At 42.7% G+C, this 15378-nt stretch overlaps 1 protein-coding gene across 1 annotated transcript in view; it reads right to left on the minus strand.

The window, feature by feature from the left end:
• The window catches only part of KIF13A (kinesin family member 13A), a 193794-nt gene extending 181810 nt beyond the window's left edge, over nt 1–11984 (minus strand). The window contains 2 exon segments of the mRNA XM_070244119.1: nt 11416–11506; nt 11787–11984. Of these exon segments, the coding sequence (XP_070100220.1) occupies nt 11416–11506; nt 11787–11841 (146 nt within the window). The 5' untranslated portion in view covers nt 11842–11984.
• Between the last annotated feature and the right edge of the window lie 3394 nt (nt 11985–15378).

Here is a 15378-nt window from a genome sequence, read left to right on the forward strand (position 1 = left end):
AAAATTAATAATGTGGTGAGTTTTTTATAAAACTAAATATCCAATATTTAAATTCTAATTATGTCCTTCCCTCTATCCTGTTAAGATGTCCTTTATTTTATTAAATGCAGTATCAAGATATAGTGGTGTTTTTGTTCTAGTGTGCTTACTTGGCACATTTAAAAGAAGTTGGAAAGTCTCTGTTTATCCAAATTTTTATTTCTACTGGTTTTTAAAAATTGGTTCTCAAGTCTGGGAACCAACGACTAAGGATAGCTAGAAGTCACCCTTGGAAAAAACTTACTAAATAATAGGCTAGAGAACTTACCAAAAAAATAGTCCCTTAAGAGTACAGTAGACCAGCAATTTTGGAAAATTATTTCCACTGCATAATTCATCATTAAAAATGCAGACTAAGCTGTCATCCCAGAGAGAGGAATACATACCATTCTAACCATCAAAGCCAACAATACTTCAAAGCTTCAAAGAAACTTAAAGTGACATTACATGCTAATGTTACCTATTTGTGCTGTAACTCTAGAGCAAAAAAAGCAGATGCTTAAAACTGGATAAGCCTTCTCAAATTTAACACCCTTATCTTGATAAGCTTTCCCTACCATATTCCTCCCTACTTACTCAAAACACGAGCCTTGAAACAAGTAATTTTAAGGATCTTCGTCAATGTAATAATGTAACTGTTCCCTGTTACAATTTGTATAGTGAATACTAAACTTTAATTAACTATATAAACAGAAGTAGTTAAGGATAGAGAACAAAAAGGCACAACAGTTTGTTATCCAATTTTAAACAGGCAGTTCCAACTTCAAGTTCAGCTACAAATCTTTACAGATTCTCTGTTGAGCTAGGATAGTAGATAGGTGGGCATACAAAGCATCAGTTCTGAAGATTTGTTTTATTAAACCACAGAATGTAAAGCTATTAACAGCCTCGTGAATCTGTTCAACAAACTACATGTGGGTTTACCGGAGGTGGCCCTTCCAAAATTTGGGGTCAATCTACTCAATCCTTGCAAGAGAACGCCTGTGAAGTTCCTCATCATTTGCCCTTTCTGACTGTCCTCTGAGGCTCCCAGCCTGAGACACAGGAATTTTTGCGGTCATTCAGGATGGGTGTATAATCTAGGGAGTGTCTCCTCCAGACAACACAAAGAGCAAACAGCAAAGCATAAAGCTTCCCTTTCCTCAAAGGCTTCCTTCCTGTCCCCTGTCTTTTAAAAGAACAAGGCTCCTCAAGGGAGCTGCATACAGATGCTGCTCTCCTCAGGCCTTGTACAAAAGCAGCAAAGCTCATCACACCTACAGACCAGACTCTGAAGGGCCACACGAAATCAGTAACTCCACTCTGCTTTCAAAAAAACGGGTGAGAGAGCACAACCAGATGGGAAATAAACAAACATACATACACACACATGTACATACACACACACACACTCACACACACCGGAGCTGGTCCCACAATCGAAGATAGGAAAATATTGGGGATTAACCACAGTTTGGTTGAGGTTGTAACAGAACCTGCAGAAACAAAACAAGCTGCCAGAGGAAGCTTTAAGCTAAGGGCTCTGGAAATGTCATTTCTTCACCCCTATACGTGCATTCTTATTGCATAAAACAGCTGTATCCCTGCAAAAACAGCTTAAAATTCACTGGTTCCCAAAAAGAACACAACTGTACAGATGAAAACTAACCGAGAGGTCCAAATTAGACGATTTACAATGCCCTGTAGGCACATGCAAAAGCTGCTGTCCCAACGGAGGTGGGAGGCATGTGGACTGTCTGCAAGGAACCCAGGCTCCGCAACTAGCTGATAACGACTTCAGATATCTGGAACTAGTGGCTGTCTTATTTCACTTGACACCTTCAATTTTCACATCAGCTCCTGCAGGCAAACAGGGCCTCCCAAGAACGGCGACCTTGTGCTCCCTGGTTTTCCTAACACTCCGACAAGAAGCAAATTAGAATGCAACTCATTGCAGCCCCGATGAATGTTATCCACTTACTTACTCTGTTCGACTTAACACTACATTTAAGTACAGTTGGGGTAAGACTGAATTTTAGAGCTTGAAATCAAAGATTAGCTAGTCTAGTCCTTGATTTTACAGATGAAGACACTCAGAGGGAAAAGGATTAATGGTTAGTTCAAGGAGACAGACTAAGTTAGTGGCAGAACCAGGCAGCACCCAGACTTCCTACTTAGTTCTTGGCGCCATGCTGATCCTGCACACAGATGGGGTCCCTGGGGCTCTGCAACGGTACAGGAGCTGAGGTCAGGATCGCCAGACACTCACAGGGCCTGAAGCAGGGAACAGCAGTCCACAGGCCACCAGAAAGCTGAAGAACCTGTGCTTCCCAAGAAGCACTGGCTCAGCACCAGTGAACGGATTGGCAAGTACCCTGCTTCTAGGGAATCTAGGAAATTCCTCCCCCTTAGCCCCAATTCAAGCAAAAACAAATAAGGAGAGGCATTTTGATTAAATACACTTGGCTGGGAGTAGGAAGCTTTTTTTATAGAAAGGGGTTTATTTGACTTTGTGAGGCTTTACTTTCACAATAATACATACCCTTGGCACAGGAAGACCCTATTAAAGTTCCATAAATTGCCTTAGTAAGGTATACAGTTAGGTTGACTTTATAAGGCTTTCAGACATTAATTTTGAGAAAGTTAATGATATTAGGGTTTGCATACACAATCACAATCCAAATGGTAAAATAAACCAAAGGACAAGGTGAGAAACGGGGCTTTAAAACCTACTTTATTAATCCAGATCAGTGGTTTTCAACCTTGGCTACACATGAGAATCAACTACCCACCGTGGGAGTTAACCACCTTGGATGACTACACACCCAGACTTCAGATGACTACACCCCCGGACTTCTAGTCTTCACAGCCAAGGCCCCAGACGTTGTGGAGCAAAGACAAGTTATATCTACTTTGCTTTGTCTGAATTCCTGACCCACATAAGCCACGGGCATAACAAAATGGTTGTTTTAGACCACTAACTTTTTGGGTGGTTTGTTAAGCAACAATAGCAACTGGGACAGCTGGGAAGCATTTCAAAACCCCAATGCCCAGGTGTACTCCAGCCCAACTAAGCCAGAATCTCTGGCGGTGGGACCCAGGCATCTATTTTTAAAGCAGCCCAGGTGATTCTAAGGTGCAACCAAGGTTTAGAACTACATCTAGACCTATCCAGTGCAATACAGCCACCTGGCCACATGTCGCTGTTTAAATTTACATTAATGAAAATTAAATAAAATTTAAAATTCAGTGCCTCAGTGGCACTAGCCACATTTCAAGCACTCAATATATGGCTAGCGGTTACCATATTGGACAGCAGATATATAGAACATATCTATCATCACAGAAAACTGTAATAGACAGTGCTGGTCCAGACCAGTGGTTCTCAAAGCTCTGTCATGAGCTAACAGCATCACCTGGGAACTTGCCAGAAATGCAAATTCTCAAGCCAGACCCTAGACCTACTGGATCAGAACCTTTTGGGGTAGGGCTCTCCAGATGATTCTGATGCACACTCAAGTGTGAGAACCACTGGTCTTACTATTAGCCATATAAAATCATTTTTTCTATGACCTATCTCATACTTAAATGTGAAAATTATCAACTCTTAACTCCAACATAAGAGAACAGTTCATACTGTTGTACAATGTCAAAGAGGTATTTTTGCATCAGCAGGCTTGTAGAGAAATGCCTTTCAATTAGCAAAAGGTTCTACAAAAAAGTTTCATGAAGATGCTCTCGGTTATTTATAATTGTTAAGAGAAACAACCTTAAGGTCCAAAAATATACAAATGGTTAAAAATTATGGAACTCAACAGACTATTCAATTATTAAAATTATAACTGTGAAAACTATGCTGCATGACAAACTATAAATGGCAGAGGAGCAAAGCAGAGAATTGTAATTGCAAATATTTGTATTATATGAACACGGACAAGATGAAGGTAGAGGAAAAACAAGAATAACTGATGTGTTAGGCTTGGCCGGACAATGACCCACCCATTCCTTTTATTTCTGCCACGCTTCTTATAAAGTTGTCCATGCAAAAATATTTCAGGGTATCTAAGGAAGCAATTTTTTTAAATGATACAATTAGGTTTTGATGTGAAAAGTCCATTGCAAGAACAATTTGGTAAAATAGTTCTACTACTTTATCAGGGATTCACTGAACTGTTCATCTCACAGCAACATGGAACCTAGACTGGATTCCAGCAAAGGGTGAGGCTGAGAGTGGCACCTGAGAGTCCAGTTTTTTTAACTTTAGATCCTACAATCAAATATAAGAATTATGCATTTTTACAAATAAAATTTTAGAGATGTGAAAACTTGACATTTTTTTCTGTGTTTATTTAGTTTCCACATAGTTTGTTGGGTGGTAAAATGCCAAATAAACTAATTTCCAAGGAGGAATCTCTCACATTTTCTTCTTCCATTTGCAAGTCTAAATTTCCGGAAATATTTTGTAGAGTGAGTTTCTTTGAAAAGATAGCTCCTGAATCCCACATAAATCAATTCTTGATTGTTTTAATACATGTTTTCATACAAATTTTAGTATTACTTCCTTTCTTGGCAGCTCTGTTGTTAGTAAACTTAATTTCTTACACTGTCAAGGTACCAAGTAATCTGAGCATTTCTGTGTCTTGTTGGTTTCTCTGCTGCTCTGTTTCCTTTGCAGGTAATGTTCTCCAAACTCCTTTAAATTCTAAATGCATAAACACCTTCTCTGCTCCAGCCCAGGGAAGATTCAAGAAAAGGTAACTGTGACTGAATAACTCTGAGAAAGCTTGAGGTCTGCAGGAATCCTGATATCTGGGAGAAACTTGATCCTGTAAATTTCTTAAAACTATGAGTGCACGGCATGTGTAATTTTATTGAAAACTGGAAACAATCCAAGTTATCCACTTATCTCTAACTAGATTTTCCCAGAAGATGCCGAGTTAAGTGGTAGGATGATAAACTGGCCAGTTTGGAATCATTTTGAAAATTTTTCCCAGCCCAACAGGCATACATAGTTTAAAATCAAAGGTGACAAAAAAAAAATTCTAAACTAAAATGTTTGCAATAGTGATGCAAAAATAGGGTTTTCAAATTTTTCCAACTTTTTGTACAGACTACAACTAATCTTCATGAAAGTGGGAATTGAGAGTTGTTGAGGGCAGCTCCTACCTTCAATTCTAGCATTCATCTATGCTCTCAAGAAAAAGGAAATCGTTATTTTTATTATTGCCGGAGGTCAAATAGAAAGGGAATTTGATGGAAGCTTTTGATAATTATTTTTTTAAAAAAACAGCAAACAGAATTTACAAAATGCTTTCTGTACGCTGGACATTCTTGAAACTAGACACTGAGAACACAAAGACGAATCATATACAGTCCTTGCCCTGGAGAAACCCCAGAGTCAACTGGATACAGCAACGTCTGAGAAGCCTCAGCATAAAAAACAGAGACCAACACAAAGAAACAAAACAATGCACTTTAGGAAAGAAAAGCAGACTACATAGAGGAAACTATCATTAATATCCTCAGAAAGAGGAGGAAAATATCATGACCACGAAATAACAGTAAGATGCTATCAAAAAAAAAAAAAATCAGGGACCAAAAAAGAGCTCTTGGAAATTAAAAACATGATAGCAGGAAAGAAAAATTAAACACAAAGGTTAAAAGCTAAAGTGGAGGAAATCTCCCAGAAGGTAGAACAAAAAGATGAGATGAAAAGTAGAAAGGAAAAATAAAATAATTAGATGGCCACTAGAGGAAAGCCCTTGTCCAAATAAGTGTTCCAGAAAAGAATAAATAAAGAGGAGAATTTGTTAATGAATTAATTCAAGAATATTTTTCAGTACTGAAGAACATGAGTTTCTAAGTCAAAAAGGCCCACTATTGTGATTTCCCAAAAAAAGGGGGAAGAAAAGAATATTCTACAGGATTCCAAAGAAGGAAAATCTAGGTCACATCCAAGAGATTAGAAATCCAAACAGGTTTGGACTTTTCAACAGAAACACTGGAACATAAAAGACATTAGAGCAACGAAGGTCTTTAAAATAGCATGATACCCATCCAAATGATCAATGAGATGAGTGCATATAATGAAGACATTTTCATGGTTTCAAAAAATTTTACCTCCCAAACATCCTTTCTCAGGAAGCTACTAAAGGATGTGCTCTACAAAATTGAGGCAGTAACCCAAGAAAAGGGAAACAGAAAAACACAGAAGAGAGGTAAAGGGAATCCTCAGAATGATGTGACAGGAAACCCCAGGACGACAGCCACACCAGGCAGAGAGGGCTACCAGTTCATAAAGGAGCATGTTAGAAGGGTTAAGGAGAAATGTCCCTAAGATGAAGTCAAGAGACTATGTGATATGTTTGAATGTCTTGAAAGGAGACTCAGGCAAGGGGCAGATCACTTAAATGTTGAATTAAGGATAAATACACAGAAACAGAAGCAAATTAAAGAAAATAGAAACAACCGTTAACTCCAGAGAAAACAAAAAGTTTTGTATGACTGGAAAAGAGATCGTAAAAGAGTACATGCTTCAATTGTAAACAGTCTTCTATATAGTCATATAAATCATGTAAACACTAAATCTTGACACAATCAAAATTACTATATAGATATATTGGGAAGAATTTGGGGGTGGGGTGGGAATAGGGCACAGAAAGAGAAGAAAGAAAGCAAATAAAAAACTAGCACTACCAGTTCTATTTCTTTTATTCAGAAATATGGAGGGAAATTCCAAAAGAATGAGCTAAAATCACTATATGTAGTTGCCTCTGGGTAAAGAAATGAAGAGGAGGATTTTTTTTTAATCATAGCCTTTATAAATTACAGAAGTACTTTATACTTTAAGCTATGCACACTGATTTAAAAATAGATATAGGTCCAGAATCTAACCTCCTACCGACTAAATTTGTATTTTCCAAATTATAAATTTGTGACCTCTTAGTGGGTTGTGAAATTAATTCAGTAAGTCACAATCATCATTTCTAAAATGAATTAGAACAGAAGGAAATAGAAAATAACAGGAATGCTGCACATAGTAAATTTTTTCATGAACCTTCACACACATACACAGCTCATGATATAAAATGTATTTTTAACTGTGGACTGTGAACAAAATAATTTTTACATCACTACTCTACACTGCATTATAATTACTTTTAGTGTTGTTTCTAAAAGTAAGAGATTTCAATGCAAAGAAATGGAAAATGTTGACAGCTAACGAACATATTCCATTATAATGCTCTTTAAAATCCCACTAATACCATGCATGAAGAATGTTCACTCCTATGTTAGTGAAACCTAAATACTCTTTGCTTTCTTACAATCAACTCTGTACTATTTAATCCAGAGAGAAGAGTAACAACACAGGAAACAGAACAGAATTCAAAGTCATCCAATTTTATAATGTGGAATATTACTGCTTCTCAGGTGGTCTTTTTAATTTTGCATGACTTTCACTAATATTTAAATTTCTGGTCTACAGAGATACTTGAGTAGAAGGACCCATCCTAGGAGCATTTTGGAATGGGAGGGAAAGCCAGTTTGGAAATAAAAACTTGCAACATGCAATGCATAAACTAGAAAACATATATGCAGTCGACCGAGATGTAGCTTTCTTCCACTGACCATCCCTCATACACTTTATGAGGGACACTGCACACCTTGCAGGATGGAAAAAAATGGGGAGGAAAGGGCAAGAACTTAAAACTCTGACACTCTTTTACTAACAGCCCAAATTTAGCCCACTTGTTCTTTCAACTTAGCTAGGTTATATATGCACATTGCTTTAGATGTTTACCCTACAGTTCACTTACATAAAATAACCAAGAATAAAAACTTCTATAGAAAGCAAATTCCATTATACTCTCTTCATGATAAAGCTTCACTTCCCACAAGTTACAAAGGTCACATTCATATGTCACTCATTTATATTTTTAAAACCACCACTACCATCCATACTGGAGTAAAAAAAGAATGAATGAGGCTTAACACCCTGGTATTTAAAGATAAAAAAGATACTTGTTGAAATACATATAAACAATATGTTGGTATATCTGAAAATATGCAGAAGAAATGAATGACTTAGCTGCCCTTTTTTTGGAGACGTGAGGGGTGACAGCAGGGGAGAGAGGAAGACTTTTCAACATATACCTGTTTATACTTTGATTTTATAACTATTACCCATTTTGGCAAATTAAGAGTTCTCATTCTATTCCCCCCTCCTGAACTGCCCTGCTTCCGCATCCTACTCCACACCCTGCATGCACACACAAGCACAATCAGAAGCAATTTGTGGCAGGTGTGCTTTCACTTTCTTTGCAAAGGACTTTCCTCGGATCTTGCAAAGATGAACCTATACGCTTAGCACCCACAGGACCAGCACAAATGCCACCTGTCTTTGCAGGTTGCCAGGACCCTGGGTCACTTCCACAGCCCCTCTTCCACGCTCCATCACACTGGGAAGCTAAGCAGTAGAGACATTTGCTGAGCGTAGGACACAAAGGTAAGTAGGACAAGGCACCTGCCTTCAGGGAGCTCACAGCCTCGAGGTGGAGACAGAAGAAGAAACAGGTAATTTCCAAATAATACAGTACACGTAACGGCAAAAGTAAGATCTATATAATCTACAACACTGTATTTTAAGTATTTTTTCCACTCTCTTCCCACATCTCTCAAAGGTGAGAGCCTCTGGCACGGGCCTAGTTTACTGAGCCAGTAACTATCTTGGAATCCACCATGTTGAGCATGGTATCCACATAATCTGAACTTCATAAAGGTCTCCTGCACAGAAATGCAATGTTACTTTAAGAAACAAATTCATATATGTCTTAATGTTTCAGAATGGTGATCAGTATACATGTCAACTATTAACCTAACCTGGACCTCTGCAGTAAAACAAACATCTTTACCCTCAGAAGCCCTGAGATCATTTAGCCCTCACCGTGTAGTCTTGGCTTTGATTCCATAAACGGGGAAAATTATGAAAGCTAAGCCTGTCTGCTTCTTTTCCTGGAAATCAATGCACTCTTGCTTGTGTTTACTGGTAGGACTGAAAACTTCCACCTGGTAACTGAAAATTTCCATTTAGGGTTAATACATTAATAATTTCTTGCAATTTTCAGAAAAATAATTCTCAATTTGACATAGGCTTGTCAATGTTAATTTAGAGACTTCTTACACTTCAAACCTTGGACTTCTAGGTAAGAACAATAATATTCCCACCTTGCTCTGAGCTCTATCCCAAAACAAGTAACAGAAATAAATTGCAAACATAACATGAAACGTTGTAATTAATCCACCCAGAGCCCAAAGGAGAAATTGTTTCCATTTTTAAATGCACTGTTGCTTTAAGAGAAAACCTGGCGGAGAAATATTAAACCAAGCTGCATAATGAAAATCAAAATGCATTTGGTGTCTCCATCCTTGCAAAGACAGTAATCCTAACCTACAAGCAGCACTGTGTGTTGACTGCCTTCAGTTTGTCTGTAAAGTGAATGACCGGTACCCAGGCAGATTCCCACGGAAAGGGCCCATCTACCACTCAAAGAATCAGATCAGTCAGAAGAACAGAACAAGAGAACACCCAAATTTCAATGCTATTCTGATAGCTCCAAATAAGGGGCTATCCTAATAAGCAAGCAGATGGATAAATTCCAAAATCACCCTATAAATCTTTATTTAAAAGATCCTGATTAGCAATGGCAGTGGCAGCCCTAAAAATGATCAACTGATTATTTAGCATTTCTAACCCACTGTCTACATTAATAATTTCTATCCGAATTCCACAAAATTAAATGTTTCTCTCCACAAACGGCAAAGCTTCATTTCATTAAACAGTAGCTAACAGTAGCACTCCTTATGGTTAAGAGTGACAAGGAGCAGGTGCCACACCAGCAAGGAAAACAGAAACAGCAGCTACATAACAGGAGTGACAATATTCTACCTGTTTCCCAGACTGCTTTGAAGAATCTGACCCAATAGCATTTTTTTCCAAAACAGTATAAAAATATGCAGTTTTGGAAAAAATTGTTGGTGATGTGGGCATTCTAATTTAATCTGTATATATTTTCATTTACTCAATGACCTTACTATCACCATGAAATATACAACCACATTGCTACAAATGTATCTAAAATACGATAAATATTTAAAATGTAGCTGAAAATATTATTCAAGGATCCATCCATTACTGAAAAGCATTTAACACACATTTTAAATATAATTTAGCTATTTACTATCACCACAACAATCTGCTTTAGTTAGCAAACTGGGTAAAAATTGCTAGCCTTAGCACAAAAGCAAAGAATCCCCAATCTTACCTCCTGATAATTTCTTCCCTCAAATTTAGCAAAACTGAGCCTGAACACCCCAGGAGTACGGAACGCAGGCAGTCACCTCCCTTAGCAATAAAGTAACAAACTCTACCTTCAGTCTTTCTTCAGTCAAAATCTCTGAAGAGCAAAAATAACCAAATTGTAGCCCATCCATCAACAGGTGACTTTTAGAAACATAAACTCATACTCATGTCCGAATTGAATTAATTTTGCCAGATCTCCCGTTTTTCTTTTCTATTTTGACAAGCTACTGAATTGCTATATTGAATGAATTCCAACCGTTTTCTTCTCGGGGGCTTACCAGAAAAATGCCAAATATTCAAATTATTTTAGGGCATTTTCCCATACTGCTGCGTGGAATAGAGCAGAATTAATAGGGATCCAACAGTTACCACTTTTCAAATGCAAATATGTTGCCATCTAGTAAATGCAGCCCCCTTTTAAACATCCCCCCAGTGTCTACACAGCTCAGGACACTACTTTTGTTTCCCTGAAAATCAAAATCAGCGCATTACACTCAGGCATTCTCTCAACCCAGCCCCAACAACAACAAAAAATAGATTTTAAATGGTCCAGGCCTGAGCCTGCATCGTACAAGCCTGTTGTGCTTTATTGCGGGGGTTTTCTCCCTATTTGACACACAGAGTCCCTAAACAATTCGGCCAAATGAAGCAAACAGTGCAGTGGGTTCCACAAACAACAAGGCCTTGGGGTGTCACTTGGCCGCCTCAGTTTTCTGATCTGTAAAATGTGGCCGTTGCACTGATCCTCTCTAGAGTCCCATCCGGCCCCCTCGCTCTCTGCGCCGGGGACACAGCAGACTGGTGCTGGCTCCGGCCAGGGTGTCCTGCCCGAGGCCGCACTGGAGGGGAGGGGACGCAAGGGAGGGGGCAGAGGGAGGAGAGGAACTTGGACTTGAAACAGCTTCAGACAGAAGCGTGCGACAAACTTGAAGCCGTCCTCCTAACAATAGGAAAGAGCACTCCCATTTTCCTGCCTCCAACTTGGAGGAGACCGCGGGGTGGGCTCCCGCTGCCCGCCCGCTCGGGACGCGCTTTACCTTTCTCCCTGTTTGGTGTTAGAAGGAGGAGGGTGCAGGACCGTCTGATTCCCTTCCATCTCCACCACGCACTTGGTGTTCAGTTCCAGTTCTGAAAGCAAAAGGGAAAGCGAACGTTGCCAAGCCGAGCATCCGCGCCGCGCGGGGCTCTCCCGGGAGGCGGCCGAGCCGGCAGCCGGCGCACCGGGCGCCCGGGGCTCCCCGGCTCCGCGGCTCCCCGGCTCCGCAGCTCCGCAGCTCCCCGGCTCCCCGGCTCCCGGCCCCGGCGTCGCGCTCGCCGCCCCGGCCCCGCGGCCCCGCAGTTTCCAAAGTTGCCCCCGCCCGCCGCCCGCCGCCCGCCCGCGAATCCAAACGAGCGCAAAGCTCCTCACCTCGGCGGTTCATGGGCCGGACGCGGACGGCAACTTTTACCTTGGTATCCGACATGTTGGCGGCGCCCGCTCGGCCCGAGGCGGCCCCTCACGCGCCGCGCCGCCGCCGCCGCAGCCGCGCGCCCCCCGAGCGCGGCCGCCGCCGCTCCGCCGTGTGCTCCGCGAGGCAGCGCCGAGGCGCGCGGGCCATCCCGGGGGAGCACGACGCGGGGCACGGCCGCGGCCCGGGGAGGGGCGGGCGGCGGGCGCGGGGCGGGGCGGGGCGCGGCGGCGGCGGCGGCGGCGGCGGCGGCGGCGGCGGCGGCGGGCGGGGAGGAGGCCGCGCCGCCCGGGCCCAGGCGCCGCTCTAGCCGCGCCGGCTCAGCCGAGCGCGCTGCGCCGCGGCCCCTCGCGGCCGCCCCGGGCCCGGCCGCGCCGCCATCTTCCGTGCCTCGCAGTGCTCGCGCCCCGCCCGCCGGGGTCCCCGCGGCTCCGGGGAGGCCCTCCCGGCCGCGCGCGGCGCCCTCCGGAGCGCGGCGGAGCCCCGGGTGGGAGCAGCTCCGGGGCCGCTGGAATCCGGGGCAGGACGTCTTGTTTGCCCGGGCGGCGGCTCCCCGGCCAAGCCTGCACCGGCGCCTGCGGGGACCCCCAGGGACAGACTTGAACTCGAGTCACCTTCTGGGGCCGCTGTCACCCGCAGACCCAGAGCCCTTGGGCGTGCCGGGTGGGCAGGCCTTCCCCACGGGATGAACTGCGCCTCAGCCGCCGTGCCGGCACGCCGCCCCCGCCGCCCGCAGCGGTATTTTAAGCCGGTGGTGGTGACCCGAGGTTAGAAATTCATCTGTGCATCTACCACCGAAAGAGTGTGTGTCTGTAAATAGTGCTCTCGCTTCCTTTCCCTTCCCTTCCACTTCTCCTGTCGTGGGAGAGATGTCAAGTGGGCTGGGAGGGTCATTAACTCTTACATAAGAATTTAATAGCAATGGATTCTGTCGTGCTGCCAAATGCAGACCTCGCTGCCAGGGCGGAACTCGGTGAATCTGATTTATTCTGTTTGGTTCAACAAGTGCTTATTGGGTGCTTACTGTGTGCCAGGGATTTTGAAACGTGTAAAAGTCTCAAGTCCGGAGTTTAGATCTGGGGAAAGCTTTCCATTTTGCTTAAGTGTGGAAATTCGATTGTTCGTAAGCTCATTGAACGTTGTATCGGGGGCCTACTGTGTGCAGGGTGCTCTGGAGGACACACAAGAACATGAATAAAGTTATGCATCCTGTACTCCGAGACGCACTCTCTATGTGGGGAAAATAGCGGGGAGTCGGGTAGAATGCTAGACTGTGTGGCAGGTGGTAGGAGAGAGGTTCGGTTCTGTCTCCAACAGGTGCCAAGTTATGGGCTTGACTTTAGGTGATGCTCAACTGATGTGACTTCTTCACCCCTACCTTATTTCAGGGCCGGCTGATTCAGTCCACCTCTGAAAGGCCTATGGCATCTTTCCTTCCTCTCCATTCCCACTACCAAAGCTTACTTCGTCCACCCATTCATCTATTCAAAAAATGTGTACTGAGCATCTCCTATGTGACAGACACTGTTTAGGTTCTTGGGATATATTGCTAAACAAAAGAGGCAAAATTAATAGCCCTCTGGGTCTAACAATTTAATTCTGGGTCTATGTCCTCACCCTTGGGCCACTGAGACATCCTTTCACCTGAACGTCTCAGCTTTACCTCCTATAATATGTCCTGTAGCCAGCTTCCATACTGATTTTTCGTAACTAAAAGTTTATCCTTTGATCATGCATGCTGTTCCATGGTTCAAAAAAGCCCTCCTGGTAAACTGGCCTACCCTATTTGATATTACCTCCCCTGTTCCTAAAATTCTTCACTTTATCCAAGACATTTTCACAAGCAAGTTTCCATGCCTGTGCTAAGCCAGTGTTCTGTAGTTTCCACCAATGTGAATTACAAAGGGTTGAATTTGTCTCCCAAAGATAGCTTCAACTCCTAACCCTCCGTACCTGTGAACATGACCTTGTTTGAAAATAGGGTCTTTGCAGGTGTAATCGAGTTAAAATGAGTTCATACTGGGTTAGGAGGGGCTTTAAGACCAATGACTGGTATCTTTATAAGAGAAAAGAGAGGAAGAATTGGACCCACAAACACAGGGAAGAAGGCCGTGTGAAGAGATGGAGATAGAGATTAGAATGATGCAGCTACAAGCCAAGGAATGCCAAGAATTTCCAGGAGTTCTGAGAAGCTAGAAGGAGGCAAGGAAAGATTCTTCCCTAGAGACTTCAGAGGGAGCATAGCCCTTCCAACACCTTCATTTTGGACGTCTAGCTTCCAGAACTGAGAGAGAATAAATTTCTGTTGTATTAAACTGTACAGTTTGTGGTAATTTGTTACAGCAGTCCCAAGAAACTAATGCAGGAATTAATCTCTCTCTCTCTTTGCCTCCTTTCTCCCTTCACCTTTCCCCTTCTCTCTTTTCCTTCATTCTCTGCCAGATCGTGAAAACCTTGAATGCCTGGTAAGAAATTTCAACTTTATTCTAAAGGCATTGGCAACTGAATGAAGGTTTTGGTTTTAGAGCGAGAGAATGACACGTTCAGAGCATTCTGAGGAATGACTCAGAAAACTATCCAGAGGATGGCTGTAGTCGTCCAGATAAGAGGCAATGATGGCATGAGCAAAGCCAATGACAGTGCAGATGGAACACAAGGAACAGGTGCAAGATTTATTGTGGAGATAAGAGTGGAACAACTTAGCAACCAATGGGATATGAGGATTGATGGAGGCAAAAAGATTGCAAGTGACTGGGAAAGTGTCTGGAAGGATGATGGTTCATAACACACCAGAATGGATGAGAAGAAGAAGAAGTCTTAAGGTGAGCGGGGCATGATTAAATTGGTGTTGCTGGTTAAATAAACAGTTTCCATTGGTTCTTTGCTGTGTGGTCCCTCCTGCTTTTCACCTTTCCCAACCCTCTGCATCTTTAAAGGCTCAAATTAGTCCTCACCTCTTCTAAGAAGGTTTAATGAAATGTTTCTTCTTCAAAACAGTTTTAGACTTAACTCATTGGGAACTATATCTTTTTAGAGTTGGAAAGTACCTTTGGGGTCTTCCAGACGCTTCTACAACCTCCCCAAAAGTGATCTTCCCTCTGTTTCAGTATGTCTGGTGACAGAGTGCTCACCGTTGGGTAACTGTTCTAAAGTTCTACAATTAGAGAAGACCTCCAGGAAGAATCAAATTTGCCTCTCTGGAAATTCCAACGGTTAATATTAGTGCTGCCTCCTAGAGCTTCATACGTCAAACTCCTCCTATACATGACAGCCCTTCAGACGCTTGAAGATGGCTCTCATGTCCTTCTGAAGACTTCTGTTCCTCAGAATATGCTGTTCTGGATATGGTTGCTATATAACACACTCTCCCCAAACTTAGCAGCTTAAAACAGTTTGAGAAATGGTCATCTGGGCAGTTCTGGCTCTGGTTCTATCATGAGGTTACAGTCAGATGGTAACTGGAGCTGGAACCATGGGGGACTGGAATAGCCAGAGCAGGCCAGCCATTTCTCTTTCTCTAGGTAGTTTCAAGGTTTCTCCATATGGTTTTTC

The sequence above is a fragment of the Equus caballus genome, chromosome 20 (assembly GCF_041296265.1).
Source record: "Equus caballus isolate H_3958 breed thoroughbred chromosome 20, TB-T2T, whole genome shotgun sequence".
Classification (NCBI taxonomy): domain Eukaryota; kingdom Metazoa; phylum Chordata; class Mammalia; order Perissodactyla; family Equidae; genus Equus; species Equus caballus.